The sequence below is a fragment of the Colossoma macropomum genome, unplaced genomic scaffold (assembly GCF_904425465.1).
Source record: "Colossoma macropomum unplaced genomic scaffold, Colossoma_macropomum, whole genome shotgun sequence".
Taxonomy (NCBI): domain Eukaryota; kingdom Metazoa; phylum Chordata; class Actinopteri; order Characiformes; family Serrasalmidae; genus Colossoma; species Colossoma macropomum.
This window is the reverse complement of record NW_023494801.1, coordinates 4,660,950-4,679,298: the sequence shown is the minus strand read 5'-3', so window position 1 is coordinate 4,679,298 and position 18,349 is coordinate 4,660,950. Positions and strand designations below refer to the sequence as shown.

The 18,349-nt window shown below is 40.5% G+C and overlaps 1 protein-coding gene and 1 pseudogene across 2 annotated transcripts; one reads left to right on the top strand and one right to left on the bottom strand.

Moving 5' to 3' along the window:
• Positions 1–786: 786 nt before the first annotated feature.
• On the top strand, positions 787–6,520 carry LOC118821724 (annotated as a pseudogene).
• A 2,405-nt stretch (positions 6,521–8,925) lies between these two features.
• On the bottom strand, positions 8,926–17,633 carry LOC118821815 (apolipoprotein L3-like). Of its 2 annotated transcripts, none has more exons than XM_036590547.1 (6): positions 17,421–17,633; positions 17,052–17,200; positions 13,278–13,865; positions 11,946–11,981; positions 11,683–11,775; positions 8,926–10,085 (listed from the first exon to the last, which is right to left on the bottom strand). In XM_036590547.1, the coding sequence occupies exons 2-6, from the start codon at positions 17,066–17,068 to the stop codon at positions 9,224–9,226; spliced, it is 1,596 nt and encodes a 531-aa protein (XP_036446440.1). In that variant the 5' UTR covers positions 17,069–17,200; positions 17,421–17,633; the 3' UTR covers positions 8,926–9,223. The 2 variants fall into 2 exon arrangements, with proteins under 2 accessions (XP_036446440.1, XP_036446441.1); XM_036590548.1 differs by having other exon boundaries at positions 17,052–17,150.
• Positions 17,634–18,349: the final 716 nt, after the last annotated feature.

The following is an 18,349-nucleotide window of genomic DNA, read 5'->3' as shown; positions in this document are numbered from 1 at the left end:
TAACTTTACTTGAGCGAATAGAGTTTCACCAGGGCCCTCAAGTTGAGTTAACTCAGAAAAGCTGTGAAGTAAATATAAAAAATTAGGTTGACTTTTCATTGTTTATAAAGTAGACCCGTCCACACACAGCATTGATGATGAGCAGGAAACACCAAGGCTGACACTTGTGCAAAGCACACCACACCCATGACTTATGCTTGTGAAAACTCCACAGCCAGCACTTCTGCATCTGCTCTACTATGCCTCATGTACTTTTACGTAGCGTCCTATGCATGTAATATGCTGTGCCTTGGAAGGCCACTGAAAACATTTGGCTCACTCTTCTTACTGATATCTTCACTAAAGAAACAAGCAGCTACAAAAAGCTGATTACACAGCCGGGCTGCTGCAGCACACGCAGAATATCTCTGTGTGTTATCATGCTGAAATAGGCATGAGTGTCCCTGAAAAAGACTCTTTTTGGGATGTTGCAGGCATCAATTTCAGAATGAAAGTTGAAAGTTAAAACACTACATAACTTGTCTTTGTACTGTTTTTGTTCAAATACAGATTAAAGTTGCTTTATAGATCAGCTTTTATTTGCATTTTACATACTATTCCAACTTTTGTGGAATTGGGTTTGTACTTTGATAGTAAGTATTATAGCTAGTGCACTAGGGGTGCGGGAAAAAATCGATTCTTAGACGCATCGTCATGCGGACCGGAACGATTCTGAATCAATTCACAAAAGTCAAAAATCGATTTCCTTAATATTTAATTTATAATGTAATGTTGACGGAATGCAAAATGCGGAATTTGGAAGTGGGTAAGTGCAGCACCCGGACAGTCTGCGGCGGCACAAAACAAAACCACAACTGAATGAGCGAGAAATCCAACCGGCTCCCTCTGCACTAAAGCCAGGTTAGGTCAGGAATCACAACCCAAATGATAAGAAGAGCCATTTTGTCCTTTCAACATAAATCAAACCACCTTGGCAGCCACAACATTTATGTCCAGTATGTCTCAGTGTGTGCTGATGTCCTAGTTTAGGCTAAAAAATATAAAAGAAAATGCAGATTTACTCCGCTCTGCTTTAAGCTTTATTTTTAGCCGCTTTCCTCCCATCTCCGCCAGAAAACTTTTCTTCAGAAGTAGATCAGTTTCTCGTAAAATGTCTCTCAGCGTTCGACTGTTTTACGAGTCTGAAGTCGCTTATTATTCTCCAGCTTCTTGTTCGAATTTTCCCGTTCCACCTTAAATTCTGCCTGAGGCGCAGAATGTAAATGCGGCACCATTTAACTTTTTAGTGTTCGACAGTCTCTAGTTGCAGATTTAACTTGCCAGGAATCAACTGTGCTGCTTATAAACACAAATAACGCATCGTTGCTATGTGACCTGCAGCCAGACAGTAGGACAAATAAAAATCCTGTATAGAAAAAAAAAAAGGTGCATCAAGATGCATCTTTTATAATTGCATCGCAGCCTCTGAATCATAATCGAATCGAATCGTGAGTTGCCTAAAGATTCCCAACCCTAATACATCTTTGCATGTAAACACAGACACGGTCCTAAATATTTTGCTATTATGCTATTATTCAACATAACTCTTAAAGAAATTATTTAGTGAGAAATCTCTTCATTTCAAATACATTCACAATTACATTGTTTGGTGGGTGGGGTTTGCTGATTTAGTTTTGGAGCTGCGATGCTAATGTAGCTACCAAGAAATAGGAGCTAATAGCCCCCATAGCATCATGCTAAAGTGCATTACATACATTGCCTCAAACTGTGGACTTCTTCTGCCTCTTTTTACCAGTCTTTTAAGAAGGCTAGAATACATCTATGCTGCCTTCAAAAAAGTGGCCAAACTCAGGAACCTCGGACAGTGTTTTACATAAACATTCAATTCGAACGTGACTGGTTGCCCTACCACCTCAGAATACTGTACAAGTAGGCTTCTTCTACAAGCTAGGAGAGAGGTGAAAACTAAGATTCCTAATTTTTTTCGGTATGCTGATGGCTGTAACTGAAGTACTATATTTTTGAGAATATCTCAAAAAAAATACAACCAGAACACAGTTTGTTTGGGATAAGTCCAAAGCATATGTGTCAGGTCAGCTGGAGACTGTATACATTTGTCACATTCCCTGAGTCAATCTGCAGTCATTTATGTTTACTTACTTACAAATTCTGTGTACTACTTGGAAGTGTATCAATCCTAAATGGACACATGAAGAAGATAAATTAAAAAGCTAAAGCACTCTTCCACCAATCAGACTGAATAAAATGACAGTTCTGAAAGTAGAGGTTGTCAGCTGTTGTGAGCCACTTTTAGGCCCAATCCCATTTCACCGCTCGCCCTTACCACTTAGGCCTTAGCCCTCTGTTTTGCGCGTTCACATCTAGGGGTAGGGTGTCCCGATTCTTGTTGAGATAGAGGGGTAGGGTGAAGTGTTTGGGCTACATGACCCTCCAAATGGAGGTTTTTCAGACACTCCAAACAGAGAGTTATGAAAACGGCAAGATGGCTGAACAAGAGACCAAAGAAACCCTAAAATGTTACAACAATTACAATAATTACAAAAATTGCAATAATGCCTGTATTATCTTAGTTTAATGTCATTTCAATGTATTTTGGTCGTTTTCTTCATAACAAGCATAAAAAATCACTAATAGCATGCTAATGTCTCGGTAGCCAGCTAGCTAACTTTCCCGTTCCACCTTAAATAGTCCAGTTACATTCAGGCCTGAAGCGTCAGAATGCAACTGCTGCACCATTTAAGGTGGAACAGGAAATTCAAACAAGAAGCTGGTGAATATCTGACTTCAGCTTCATATCACTGAAGAATTAGGGGTGGGTGCTAATAAATAAGTGCCCCCCTCTTTAAATGCATATGATGCCCTAAATGTAACTAAAGCCCAGCAGTGAGGAGCTGAACTTTACCCTCCTCTGCTGTCACTGCAGACTGGCAGGGTCACCTACAGAGCAGCGCTGGTAGCTGTTAATGAAGTAATGTTGTTTTTTTTTATTATTATTTGAGGTTTGTCCCATTTTGTAGGGCAAGATTTTAACCACTACCCCTTGTAACTCTAAGCGGTTAGGGTAACACTCAAAAACAAGGGGTAGGGGTGAAAAGAAGAAATGGGATTAGGCCTTAGTTGATAACATCTCAAAACTACCAAAGGTGTATATGTAGAGATCATTAATGTTTTTCAGGCCTAGTTTGTATCACTGTTTAAAGGCATCTGAATTACTAAAATTATAAACTATAGGACCCATCAGTAAAAGCTTTTTAAGATCATGATGGCAGTGAAAGTGTGCTTAATTTTTAAAATTCTTATTTTAGTTTTACCAATAGGATTACAGTTATAAGCAAAATTAGAGAACAGATAAGGGCATGAACAGCTGTTGATGAGGAAACAAATTCAATTCTATACCAGTACTCTTCTGGACTCTTCTGGAAGTCTGAGACCACCAGTGAAAAAGCTTCTATTTTGCATTCCTTTCTAATAATCCATATGTAAATATATAAATTGTTGCAAGTGATTGTGGAGTCATAGTATAAAGTTGCTGTTTTACTGTTATTTGCTGCTAATGTGATTACAGTAAACTATTGTGAAAGTAATGTAAATAGTAGCTAGAGCTGGGCGATATGCCAAAAAATGTTATTATGATAAACAAAATTCATATCGTTCGATATCGATACATATCGCACTAAATGTCAAATCATTATTTCTTTTAAGTTTGAAGGCTGAGTTTTGCTCCTGGGTGATTAATTGCTCTTTTAATCTATCCTTTATGGTCGGCAAACAGTGGAACATTTCACAAATCTGTCATGGGACAGTTGGAGAACGTTTCTAGTGAGCTGTTTTTATTAGCTGGAAAAGCACAACCACAGTTTTTGTAATAGTCATAATTTTAGAAAGAAAAGATTATTTTTAGCTGTCTGGTGACGAGCGCTCGGCTATTCCGTTACAAATGCTAAACAAGTGGCCAACAACAGTGCTAAACTGTTTAGTTTCTCAACAATATTAGCTTACTACGAGCAGCAAACATTAGCTGGCTCAGTAGGTCAGGGATGGATCAAACTGCCTTACTGCCATCACTCTTACCGCATCCATGTCAGAGCACATCACAGTATTCAAACACCAGCTAGCAGACGACTGGATTTCTCTATAGTAGTTTGAGGGGTGAACTGCAATATATCAACACCAGACAAACAGAGTCCTCCTTTTAGGTACATTTAAACTGAAAGCAGGGAAACTCGGCCCATCACCTAAAACGGTTCGACTGGAAAATGTGATCTTACTTTTGTGTTTTCCGCTTTATCGCCGTGTGTTCGCTTGTTGTCCCATGGGCCATTCTTAAACAGATGGCTCTTCAAGAGTTCTTTAGTAAAGAAAATGTGTCTATATAGAACCATGAACACTCAAAGAACCCACACCATGGGCTGAGAGTAACACAGTTTGAATACTCTGTATGTCCTGTACGTATTGTAGTATTGACAATAAAGCTGACTTGACTTGCGTGATTAAAGGGCTTTTTGTATCTTTAAAGAGAATGTGATGCTGTAGATGGTTCTATATAGAAACTTTTCAAAAAGGGTTCTGCTTTTGTTACAATGTCAAGCTTGTAACGATAGAAGAACCCTTTTGGGTGCTACATAGAACCCTTTTCAAAAAGGTTCTACAATCTGAAGATCACTTCCATGATGTAAAGAACCCTTTAATCATGCAAATGGTTCTTTGAGTGTTCATGGTTCTGTACAGAACTAATATCTTTACTAAAGAACCCTTAAAGAACCATTTTTTAAAGAGTGTAGTAAACCAAATACATAAGATGCTGGTGGGTGGAGTGACCTGCATTGGGAGCATCAACTCGTTTGACATAACAATAGCAAATAAACATGTAAATTACATGACATTATTAATTAAAAGTCATTTTTTGTGTGGTGGGGGGCATTAATTCTTTTTGCACTGGGGCTCATAAGATCCTAGTTACACCACTGGACACAGCAGTGCTGCTGGAGATTTTAAACACCTCAGTGTTGCTGCTGGACTGAGAATAGTCCACCAACCAAAAATATCCAGCCAACAGCGTCCTGTGGGCAGCGTCCTGTGAACACTGATGAAGGACTAGAGGATGACCAACACAAACTGTGCAGCAGCAGATGAGCTGTCGTCTCTGACTTTACATCTACAAAGTGGACTGACAAGGTAGGAGTGTCTAATAGAGTGGACAGTGAGTGGACACAGTGTTTAACAAACTCCAGCAGCACTGCTGTGTTTGATCCACTCGCACCAGCACAACACACACTAACACACCACCACCACAACAGTGTTACTGCAGTGCTGAGAATGACCCACCACCTTAATAATACCTGCTCTGTGGTGGTCCTGTGGGGGTCCAGTCCATTGAAGAACTGGGTCAAAGGGGGTTATGGTTATTCATTATGTCATAAACACATGAAAGATCATTAATAAGCAGTTATAACACGTGCAAAAAGGGCGACAAAGCTCAGACGTTGCTGGTTACTGATCTTTTCCACCAGTCAGCATTAAATTTGTCAGCTTTATCACATTCATGTCTGTCTGACTGGATAGAAATGAATGAATGAAAGTATGGAATTAAAAATTCTATTGTAAAAAATAAAAAAGTCAAAACATTCCTCTGCACTGAGCTGAGGAAATTCAAGTCTCTCTCTCTCTGTTTTTCTACAGGCTGTTCACAGTCTCTCTCGCCCAGCCCAAGCCTAAATTTGGTTCTAATTGGTGAGAGAGAGGCGGGTAAGAGCGCAGTCGGCAACGCCGTCCTGGGCACCAAGGCGTTTGACGAGGTGGGGGTGAGGACCAGAGCGAGTGTCCACCGTGAGGGCATGGTCAGGGGACGGCGGGTGTTGGTGGTGGACACTCCAGGCTGGGAGTGGTTCAACCTGGGTGGCAGCCGGACATCACCTGAACATGTGAGAAAGCAGATGGTGGCTAGTATGAAGCTGTGCCATCCTGGTGCTCATGCACTGCTCCTGGTGGTCCCTCTATCCTTCTCCTTTTCAAGCCGCGAGCGCCGCGTCACAGAGGAACATGTGGAACTGTTTGGTCCACAAGCTTGGAGCCACACGCTGGTGCTTTTCACTGTGAAGGACACCAAGCAGCTGCATCCAACCACCATCCAGGAGGAAGTGGAGGACAACGCAGAGCTGGAGAAGCTCGTGGAGAAATGCGGCAGGCGCTACCACGCCCTCTACAGTCAAACCGGCGGTGGGGAAGACCTAGTGGCTAAACTTCTGGCTAAAATCCAAGCGATGGTTTCTGCTAATGGAGAATCAGTGATCCTCAGTGAGGAGGTGATGAAGCTGGCCAGGGAGAGAGAAGAGGAGGAGGAGAGGCAGGAGGAGGTAGAGAGGAAGAAGAAAGAAGAGAAAGTGCGAAGATGGAGGAGGCACTCAGGAAAAAGAAGATGGAGGAGGGGGAGGAGCGGGAGGATGAAGAAGAGGAGGAGATGGAGGGACGGAGGAGAAGAACTGAGACAGCAAAGAGTTAGTATAACCTTTAACCTTTACAGCCGCTCATACTGAGAAATATGCAGTCATTCACTTTGGATAATGTTCTAGTATATAAAATGCATATTTAAACTTCATATCTCCAAAACGGTGTTACTGCAGCAAAGGAGGACAAACACCCTTCATTTTTGAAGAAACGATGATGTATGAGGAGCATATGACAATAATTCATCTGTAAGGAAGATGCAGAAGTCAGTTTTGAGTAGAAGTACATTTATTGCAGAATTTGTGTGAATTACTTACAGGAGAAATAATTATTCATTCATTCAGTACCATTCTAGCTGAAATGATTTTCTCACATTCATACAACAGGTTAAAAATAAAACTGTTTTTCACAAGAAAATTAGGCCAATGTTCATCAAAGCTATCAGCTCTTCAGATCTCTTCTGATCTAACATCAGCTGAGGACCACAACTGTCACCACAGCTCGTCATTCTCACGCTTCAGTATGTAAAAGAAACACATGCACACTCAAACTTTCTCACAGAGATACATTAGGCACTTAAAAAAACAATTTATTGTACAATAAAATTAGTAATTGTTCATGGCAACTACATACACATGACATAGACCTACATAAACATTAATAAGCACTTAATCTAGTAGATGTAATTTGTCATAAAGGTTACATTTGCCAGCATTCATGTCAAGTTGAACGTTTTCTGACATTAGGTTGTGACACCTCCTGGGGTGAACTGACAGACTTTGTCGCTCAGAGCACTGACAAGAATAAAATGTGAGCTACATGACATGGCCGAAAGTATGTGGACACCCCTCCTAATTATTGACTTCAGGTGTTTCAGACACACATATTGCTGACAAGTGTACAAAATGAAGAACATAGCCATGCAGACTTCATAGAACAACTGAAGAACTCAGTGACTTTAAATGTGGCAGCAGCCACGTTTACATGCAGCCTCATAATCCGTTAATAATCCAAGTAATAACTCAATCAGAATAGAATACGTCCATGTACACACCTCGATTCGGAATACAATTCCTATCTGCTTGAGCGTGTTGGGTAATCCTGTAAATAATCCATTAAATAGAAAAATAATAACCGAGTAAACGCCTGTATCTGATTACATTCCCTATCGGAAAGTTTAAGTCCATTCTGCATGTGCGTCACGTCATAGTGAAAGTTTATAACGTTCAACATGGCGGAGCAGAAACTGGTCTGCAGAGGCGACAATGTTTATGCTCTGAGCCTTGAAAAGACGGTGGGACGGACGTCCAGCTTATGTGTCTCAGAACACGACGTCTTCCTCTCGGCCTTCTTTAATAAGGACATGTGAGGCACGTTTTCCTGAATCTGACATCATTTTGAAGCAATTAAAAACACAAGCACTGCTCACTGCTGCTCGTCTCACTCTGACTGGACTCACATGATGCTGGTTGTCATGGTAACATCTACACTAAGCGGTGCTCTACGCATGTATGTAATTTTGGATCTGATCACTTGTAGTGAGCATGTAAACAGAGATTTTCCATCAGATTGTTGAGTAGAGTGAGAATATAAACACTTCAGTCATCAGAATGTATTCAATCGGTTATGTAAAAATCTTTGCATGTAAACACAGCTGCTGTTATAAGATGCCACCTTTGCCACAAATCAGTTCAAGAAATTTCACCTGAGCAACAACTGACTTGAGTAACAACAGCTCAGCCACAAAGCGGTAGACCACACAAACACACTGAGCGGGCCACCAAGTGCTGAAGCATGTAAACATTGTCTATCCTTGGTTGCTTCTCTCGCTGCAGAGTTCCTCACTGCCTCTGGAATCAATATCAGGACAAGAAATGAGCTTCATGAAATGGATTTTCATTTTTTATGGCTGAGCAGCTGCACATAAGCTTAAGATAACTATGTGCAATGCCAAATGTCGGCTGGAGTGGTGTAAAGCGCTGCCACTGGACTCTGGAGTAGTGGAAATGTGTTCTCTGGAGTAATGAATCAAGCTTCACCATCTGGCAGTCAGATGGATGAATCTGGGTTTGGTGGATGCCAGGAGAACATTACCTACCGGAATGCACAGTGCTAACAGTAAAGTTTGGTGAATAGGTTGGTGCTGTTTTTCAGGGTTTGGGCCACTTAGTTCCATTGAAGGGTAATGCTAATGCTAATGGGGTGGGGGGGTTGCGTATCCCAGCAGTGATTGGGCGGTAGGCAGGATACACCCTGGACAGGTCACCAGTCCATCGCAGGGGCATACAAAGACATTTTAGAAAATTATAAGCTTCTAACTTTGTGATAATAGTGGGAAAAGCCCTTTCCTGGTTTGAGGAGTTTGGAGTTGAGAAACTCGAGTGGCCTGACCTCAACCCCAGTAAACAACTTAGGGATGGAAAGATCTATCACCCAAAAAAGTCTCACGACCTCAACTCAATCTCAGCCAGTGTTAACAATGTTAATGCTAATGTCCTTGAACATAATTGATGTCCATTTCTTCCAAGAAGAAAATCATTTCAGTTGTGCAGAGAACAACCACTAGGATATAAAGAAGAGTGAGATTTTTAAGAAGATTTCTCAAAAATCGATTGTAATATGTGTAGAGCATCATACAAACTGGTCTCTGTTAGCTAAACTGATTCCCAGACTGAATGAGATTAACGTAATGAGATTATTACTTAAAGCAAACCAACATAATCATTTCAGTGAAAGCAGTTCTGGTTGATTTACTTCTTTAAGGATGAAATGGTTGCTCCAGAATTCGGTGGCTCTTTCTGAACTTCCATATTCCTCTGCACAGACAGTCACTGATCTTTCTCCACGCTTCCAACTCTGAGTGCCAGAGACGTGACCTGCATCGGATGAGCTCAGAGACTTGGTTCTTGCTTCCTTTGGCTAGGCTAATGCCATCTTTGCAGATGAACAGAACATCTAGACCAATGAATAATGCGTTTAGAGTGATCAACCCGGCTCTAGCTGATTTCGAAAGGGCCAGAGGAGCGCCCTTAGCCACCTGCCCGATGTCAGGCAGGTCTGCAACAAGATTAGGGATGTTCCGAGCTGCTCTAACTTCCTGAAGGCCCATATTGACTGCAGCCCTCGCTACTTCCTCACTCTTAAGATCCTCCATAACTGATGCCATTACTTGAGGGTCTACTGCAGGACCTTCACTGCTGGCCACTTGTTCCATGCAATCTAGAATCTTCTCCACATCTTCCATGAACTTCTGGAAGATGTTGTTGGCGTTTTTCCCATGATGCTTGTTGACTGCCATTTCAGTGATGCCTGTGACTAAGCCGTTGACTCCACTGGTGACCCCCAACCCAACCCCGGTGAGCGTGAGGGCCAGGGATACTCCTGCAGTTACGGGGGCGAGAGCCAGGCCTACGATGGACAAGACACCTCCAGCAATGCCCACTGAACTGCCTGCCACAGTGGAGATGTTGGAACCCATCTTCATCCTATCCAGCTGGACTGCAGCCTCTTCTAGATCTGATAGGAACTGGAACATTCTGGACTGACGCTGATTGAATAAACCAATGAAGTGCAGCGCATCCCAGTTAAACAGAAACGTCAGCCTGAATGACTCGTCCATCCTGAAAGAAAAGAGATAGAGAGAAGAGATTCACAGCTACTGCCAAATACAATGACATTTTGATGAAACACATCCACGTCAATTAGGCTTCGTTCACTCAGCAGGTAAAAGTGGCCCAAATCCGATCTTTTTCTTCATATGTGACACAGACGTGTGTCTGTGTGGCAGTGTGAACAGCAAAAAACTGGAATCCGACATTTCCAATTCCGATTTGAGATGCTTTCATATGTGGTACTGAAATCTGATTCGTATCCGATCTGCGGCAATACGACTCAGTCTGACCATCCAGATCGGAATTTACGCAACTTTTAAGTCAATCCAACTCAACATTCGTCATAATTTCGCACTACTGATACCTCTTAAAAATTTGAGATGATGTGTCTGTACAAAATTTAGAAGAGACTCATCCAAACCCCTCCTTGAAACCCCTTCGAAGAGATTTTGAAGAAAATGAAGAAAGCTGACTGTGGCTGTAGGAGAACGAGGCTGCAGCGTCAAACAACAGTTAACAGTCTGAAAGCAAAGTTTAAAGAATCCGAGGACGCGAACCAAAGAAACCACCCTTGTTATGTTGAGCTCGATCACATTCTGGGTGAACAGGTAAGCTGTCAGTCAGTGAAGCTTCATGATGGCTCCTGTGATGCTGGTGAAGATGAAGCTGAACCTCCAGGAGTGACTGGTGCTCTTTGGCAGTCATAATTGTTTACCTCTGGATGAGCCTCATGAAGCAACGCGACGCACTGTTCTTTTGCACATGCGGGTCAGTTTAGGAGCTGATCTGTTCAGACTGTCGCATACAGATCACATTTAAAGGATGTTATGAACAGTCAAAAAAAAATAAAATCATATTTTAAGATTGGGACCACTTTCACCTGCTGTGCGAACGTAGCTGAATAATATTTCCATAAGAAAAGTGTAAGATCACACTGATTTTTATAAAGCTCTATTCCATATTACATAACTCTTTCAGCACTCAATCAGTGCAGAAGGAGAACTTATGCTTTTCTCCTTCATCACCAGAACGTCTCACAGTGAAATGCTGTTAATCTCCTCTTTTCTCCTAAGGGGGATTTAGGAGAAACAATTGAGAAATCAGTGATCCTTCATTAATATAATATTGAGATCTGCTTTATTTCTCTGAGACAATATTAAGAAAGAAATATTTGCTCTGGGTGACTCTTTATGAAAGGTAGTAATGTTAAGCTTTCAGCTCTTGAAATATCCTAGTTTTTTTAATTCATAACGTGCACTAGATTTTTGAACACAACCTTTTCTGCACTCAAATATGACAATCCTGTTACCTTTACTGTTGTCATGACAAATGCCACAATGCTTTGACAATGGCTCTCATTACATGGCATTTTGGTATTTATGACATTGGTATTTGTGGTATTTGTCACGACAATTACCAGTAATGACACTGTGGTATTACTGAACATAAACTGTCACAGCATGTGGCTGCAGCCATGAAATATTGGCATGATGACATCAATGTTATACAGCAGGGTTTAAGTTCTGTCATGAATCCTCATGATCTTACTGACCAAAGCTCAAATCCTCAGAATGTAAAAAGTGAAGAAGAGAAGAAATGCTGTTACCGGATTATGATTAACTGGCTCAGGTGATCATCCAGCTTCTGCAGTGAGTCCTCACTCATGTTCAACTTCAGTGAAGAGCTGCCATTTTTCCATCTGTAATGTAATATTTGATTAAATGTAATGCATGTGAATGTACTGATATAAGCAAACTAAAAACAAGAGTCACTTGCTAAAGTTTGGCCTAGAACCTAACTTTGAAAGAAATAGAGAAACACGGAGTAAAATTTCGTATGAATGCAGCAATTTGGCTGAATAGTACTTACTCATAAATACCTCCAGAACACGATACGCTCATGGATCTGCAGAGAAGAAAACACAGTTTGCCAAAAACAACCAAAGTAATTTGACTAAATCCATAAATGCATTCAACAAACCAGCTGTCCTGTCAGGTGTCTTCAGAAAAGAGCTGAAGATGCCATTTTATTAGCCAATAATCATTCAACTACAGCTCAACCAGCCAAACAAAAGACTCCAAGAAACATAAAACAGAAATGTGAGCTCCTAGGATGTGATTCTTGCTGTCACTGTGCTACAGAGACTACTGTTTAAAGAGACACATGAGGATCAAAACTATGAAACATACTTTACTTACAGCTGTACAGAAGTGCTTTTCTGACAAAGAACTAAACCCGCTCTCCTCCACTGCATCGCCAATCAATCCAGGGTAACTAATGTGGCATAGCTACCTAACAACTACTTAATTCTAAAGAGGTCATTCATTATGGTATCGGTATCGCCAAGTACTAAACACACTCTGTCTGAACAAAAATGTACTGATGCATTTCTATATCTTAAGTGAAATCACCATAAATCTAGTCAATATATCTAATATTTGTCATTTTGTCACTGAAGTAAAAATATTATAAGATTATTTAACTATTTTTTCTATAAAAAATATCATTGCATATTATTTCATGAAACAACCTAAATTATCTGCTTTATATCTTGGAACATTGTCTGGTAATAGAAAAGATAAAATCGGAAAAAAGTACTTAAAACAAGTAAAAAGATTTAGAAAAAAGTTAAATAATCTTAAAATACTCGCACAATATCTCCCATTACTAGCCTATTGCTAAGGATTTCAAGCCTACGTTTATGATTATTTTTATGAAATGGCAAGAAAAAATGAATAGTGTAAAATTAGATTTCTCCACTGGGACGAACAACATGCTATTTTGTTTAGCACTATCAACTATCAGTAAGGGTACTACAGCTAATTAAGCTAATTTAGCAAAAGGGATGGATTACCTTGTCATGGTCAAGGTCTGGGTTACATAATTGTGTTTTTTTGCTTGAAAATATTAATGAGATTTTTGCTAATTTTGATAAAAATGCGAATTCATAAAAACATAACTCTTACACTTTTGGTCAGATTCTGCAGGCATGATAAGCGTATGTTAAGGGCACCAAAATGCCTACTCACAGACTATAGAACTTCTCCCTTATCAAGAAAATATATGATTTATTTTCTAGGGATCGTCAATTCTAGGTCTGGTGTCCAGCAAACTTTGATTTTCCTGCTCAATCAAAATGTCCTCCAGGCCTGGAACTGATGATCACTGATCTATGATACAGTAAATATATTGAGCACTAACTTTTTCTCCATTCTCATGCAGAGCTGTTGTGTGATGCGGATGTATTTGTCCAGCTGGAAGGCCAGGACGTCCACGTTATGGAGGCTGGGTAAGAAGAAAGCTCCTGCATCTCTCTTGAAGTGGATGAGAAGCGGTGACACGATTCTGGCTGTTGTGATCACTGATCGCACAGCTGCGTCGCTCACCCCCTTCGGCAGGAAGCTCTCGCCCATGAACACGAACAGCGAGGTGACCGCTAGCCTTTCCACTGCGTCCAGGAAGTGCTGAAGTTTCTCCAGCCCCTCCAGAGTGTTCTTCAGAACTTCCCCCAGCTCCTTCTCCAATTCTTCCCTTTTGGAGTCTGCTGTCACCTGGGTCAGACCACTCCACAGGTACTCCCCAAAAGCCTTGGCCTTGTTCTCTGCCTTCTTCACATGGTCAAACTGTAGAGAGATCTGATCTGCCCGGTCTTTGATGTCTCTCATCATATCCAGCTCTGTCTCCCTCTGAAGGGTCCATTTTGGTTCTTTGTCACAGAAACTTCTCACTGTTTTGATGTCTTCAAGTGTTTCCAAGATGTACCCTTGCAGTCGCGCCTGGAGTCGCTCTCTGTGACAAAAAAAGTAAAGTCAAAGTTTATTTATAAAGCGCTTTTTACAACAGGTGTTGTCACAAAGCAGCTTTACATAAAAATCCAGGTCCGAGCCCCCATGAGCACCACCAATGGCGGCAGTGGCAAGAAAAACTCCCTAAGAGCAAGAGGAAGAAACCTTGGGAGGAACCAAGACTCTAAAGGGGAACCCATCCTCCTCTGGTCCACACCAGATAGCAAACAATAACACAAGATCAATATTAGCAGAAAATAAGGTCTGACCATTAGTGTAAGCAATGGTCAAAAAAGGTATTATAAATGGGAAAAAACACATTAAATCAGTTCCGTTTCTAAAGCAAGCCAACAAACTGGAGTTCAAAAATGAATAAAAGCTACAGAGAAAACGGGATCCCTAACAACCACCTGGAAGACCTAGTAGACACCAAAACTGTCCCCTTCAGATAAACAGCACTTAAAGCTTTCATCTTTGAGAGAGAGGAGAAAATCAAGCTGCTTCAGACCTGAAAAAAATACACAGCCATCCTTCCACTGTGAGAAGACGACTCAGCTTCAGTTTTCCACATGGTTACCCGAATAAGGGGATTCTGTTACCGGAACAGGCCTAGTGGCTCAAATACGATTTTTTTCTCAAATCCGATTTCTCCAACACGATGGTTCAAACCGGTTTAGTAAGTGATTCAAATCTGTCATTATTGTGAACGAACCGGCGTCCTGAAATAACCTGCATGCGCACATCCTACTCAGTAACGTCACGTGAATGAATCACGTGCATCATCAGCACAAACTAACGAGCAGAACGAGCTTCGCTGAGAAGATAATTAACTCTGGATAGCTCTCAGCTGAATTGGATACATATCCAATCTAGGAACATATAAGAAAAGTAATGTTCACATTACCCGGTTGAAGTGGCTCAAATCTTATTTTTTGCCCAAATGTGACTCAGATCTGATGTTTTCAGAGCTGTGTGGACACAAATCTGATCTTTTTAAATCCGACCTGTTCTCCACAAACATATGTGGTCCTAGAACGGATACGTATCCAATACATGGCCATGCGATCTTAATGTGACGCTCAGATCTGAATTCATGTGCTTTTTTTCCACTACGCTGCGCCATCATTCAGCGTTACCATGGCAGCAGCGCCAAACAGAAGTTAAAGCCTGTAAATGGTGGAAAAGCAGCTCATCTCACCTTTTTCTCCTTCGTCTCGCTCTAATAATGAAGCTGAGAGCTGATCAGAGTTAATTATCTTCTCAGCGAAGCTCGTTCTGCTCGTTAGTTTGTGCTGATGATGCACGTGATTCATTCATGTGATGTTACTGAGTAGGATGTGTGCATGCAGGTTATTTCAGGACACCAGTTTGTTCACATTAATGACAGGTTTAAATCACTTACCTAAACGAGTGTGAACCATCGTGTCAGAGAGATCGGATTTGAGCAATGAGGCTTGTAATGTGAACATAGCCAAAGTGGCTCAGGTTGGATTTGAAAAGATCAGATTTGGTGTCCACACAGCCCTGAAAACATCAGATCTGAGTCACATTAGGGCAAAAAATCTGATTTGTGCCACTTCAGCCTGTTCTCCACAAACGTAGCCAAAGTGCTGTTTTATTTACATCACTTTATTTACATCAGAAAAACAGAAACCATGTGATGCTGCCCTCCAAAGGCCCAGATAGGCAGTGCATGTAAATCAGTCTCCACTCTGCTTCCCTCATTCTAATGAAATTCAGCACCACACCTGAACTCATAATCTTTTAATAGATCTCTGACACATATAAAAGCTCCACCTAATCCTGTTCTCCACAAACAGGATGTATCCATGGTGATAACAGAAAATAAGAGAGATATCTTGTGATCTGTGTTTTATACACAGAGCTTCTTTCAAATTACAGTTTAAAAGTACACCCAATGGGAATTCCATTATCATAAACACATTCATATTTATCAAACATATGGGAGAAAAATTGGCACAACATAGTATTAAGATGTTTTGGATGAAAAAATAGTATCAATACATGGACAGTCAAGCACTGACGTCTGAAATTGTGTGAAAGCTGCTTTGTCTACTTTACAATTTCACTTTCCTTCAAGAAGACCAAAACGAAAGTGTTTACTTTATTAGACTAAACATTTTATTTGGAGGTAGTCAAAAATAATAAGCTGAGATATGTGCATTTCGTAATACGCCACGTTGCAATCACAAGTGTCTAAAACTGCAAGAGAATCATATCTTGGCTCAAGTTTTCTGATAATATTTCACAAAGGCCTCCAGTGTTCACCACCCCAAGTCTCAGTTTTATTGGTGCATGTGAGTCTACTGCACATTTAATTGAAGGCGTAAACTGACACATATCAGTGTTTACTCCGAAAGGCTTGATGAATGTGTGAAAGTTGTTTGACAGGAAGGAAACAGAAGTAAATTTGAGTGCTGCTCTATAAACCCCACCTGTAGTTAAACTAACAGACTGTTTTTGGTGTCTATTTGATGGTATAACCCATCATGAGCACACAGTCATGGAGACTTTTAATCCTGGTTAGATCAAATCTAATCTGGGTTGAAATTACACACTTCTTATAAAAGCCTATACTCATAAAATAGATGGTTCTTCAAGGGTTCTTTAGCAAAAGCAATGTTTCTATTTGGAACCATAAGTTCTATATATGTTTTCATTTCATGCTTATTTTTTATTTTATTTATTTATTTATTTTTTGCATGGTGAAATAGTGCTTCAGATTGATGGAGAATGTGTTGTAGACTGTTCTATATAGAACTCATGGTTCTTCAAAGGCTCTTTAGTAAAGGAATGTTTCTATTTGGAACCATGAGTTCTATATAGAACAATTCCATGCTTAAATGGTTCTTTGCATAGTGAAATGGTTGTTCAGATTGATGGGGAATGTGTTGTATAGGATTCTATATAAAACCTTTGTGAAACTAGTTCTATACGGCACCAAGAAGTGTCCTGTTATATTTACAAGCTTGACGACCCTTTTTGGTGCTATACAGAACCATATACAACACATTTTCCATCAATCTAAGGAACCATTTCTTCATGCAAAGTATCGTTTAATCATGAAATGGTTCCAGTAGAACTCGTAGCTCTAAATGGAACCATTCCCTACTAAAGAACCCTTGAATAACCACCTTTTAAGTGTGTACCTGTAGGTTAAACTACGAACCCGGTTGTGGAATCCATTGGATGGACATTCAAAGCTGCTGGACACTCTGGTAAGTTCTCAGTTCAGTTCTTCACCAGATGTAGACAAGCGTACTTCTCTCTGGAGCAGAAAAGAGGTTCTTCAGACCAAACACATGTGCTCACGTGGAACTGAGGGCAATAAAGTGGCCACATCACTTTTAGTTGGTCTTGACCAACGATGACATCAATTCAGTTCAGCTGCACTTCACTTCAATAACGTCTTTCAAAGTCTATAGAACTTTTCATAGGCAGTCATTAAAGCAGTGTAACATCTGCTACAGACGCCAGAGGTTTTACTAGCAGTAAAACAGAAAACTACACGTTTAAAATAAAAAGATTGCACACTTACTGGCTGATCAGTCCAACGTTGCTCCTCAGGCTGACCAGAATGAATATCTCTGCGCCAAACAGCTTAACTTTAATACTTACTTTACGGCTGTTAACTCATCTTATCAGGTTTCGCTTTCCTTTCTGTTACGTCGCCTCTCCACCTCTTTAAGGTCCGATTGTTGTTTTGCCGCCTGTATTCCGTCAAGCTCCGCCCTCGATGCGCTGCGATTGGCTAGTGATTATCGCCAGAGCCGTATAGAGAGAGAGAAGCGTCAACTGAGGTCCAAAATGCTTGACGGTCACGTGATTCACGTAGACTTCAGATAGTTCCAGGAAGTTGTTTGCGGGCAGTTTAACCCCATAAACACTCAGAGACAAAACTGCGTCTTCTGGTACTTTAAAGTCAATAAATGCACTGATTTACAGTATTTATATAGAAAACCAACGTGTGCGTGTAGTTACAACAATATGATGTATTTAAAAGTCAAATTCGCCACTATTTGAGGATTAAACAGCTGTCGTTACCTGCCTTTCTGACATGTTAGGTTCATGTGAACATGGTGTCAGAGTGTGTTTTCGTTGTTTCACTGCTTTGAGTTTTCAGTATTATAGATATTATGTTCTTAAACTTGTATGGTAGTTCAGATCAGTCATATCCTAATGTTTATTGATATACTTAGAGGGAGGGGAAGAGAAGGAATGTTTCAAAATTGAGATCAGACTAATTTTCAACATAAATAAATATAATTAACATAAATACATCTTTAATTAATGGTGGTTTCAGTTATCCCAAAGCCTAGATAATCTTAATGACTTGATGACTACTGTAAACTCTATGACTTTCCGAAAGGACAGAAGGAGCCAAAGAAATTTGTTTGGCTTGCATATGAAAAAATCTGTATTAAAAAGTGTACATTAAAATACATCACAGATAGGACAGGACATAAT

Bases quoted from the DNA above. Each gene is read 5' to 3' on its own strand.
- LOC118821815 (XM_036590547.1), bottom strand. The intron at 11,776-11,945 runs GTAAGTACTATT...ATTACATTACAG, and splicing joins TGTTCTGGAGGTATTTATGA to ATGGAAAAATGGCAGCTCTT. The intron at 10,086-11,682 runs GTAACAGCATTT...CTTTTCTTTCAG, and splicing joins AGCCAGTTAATCATAATCCG to GATGGACGAGTCATTCAGGC.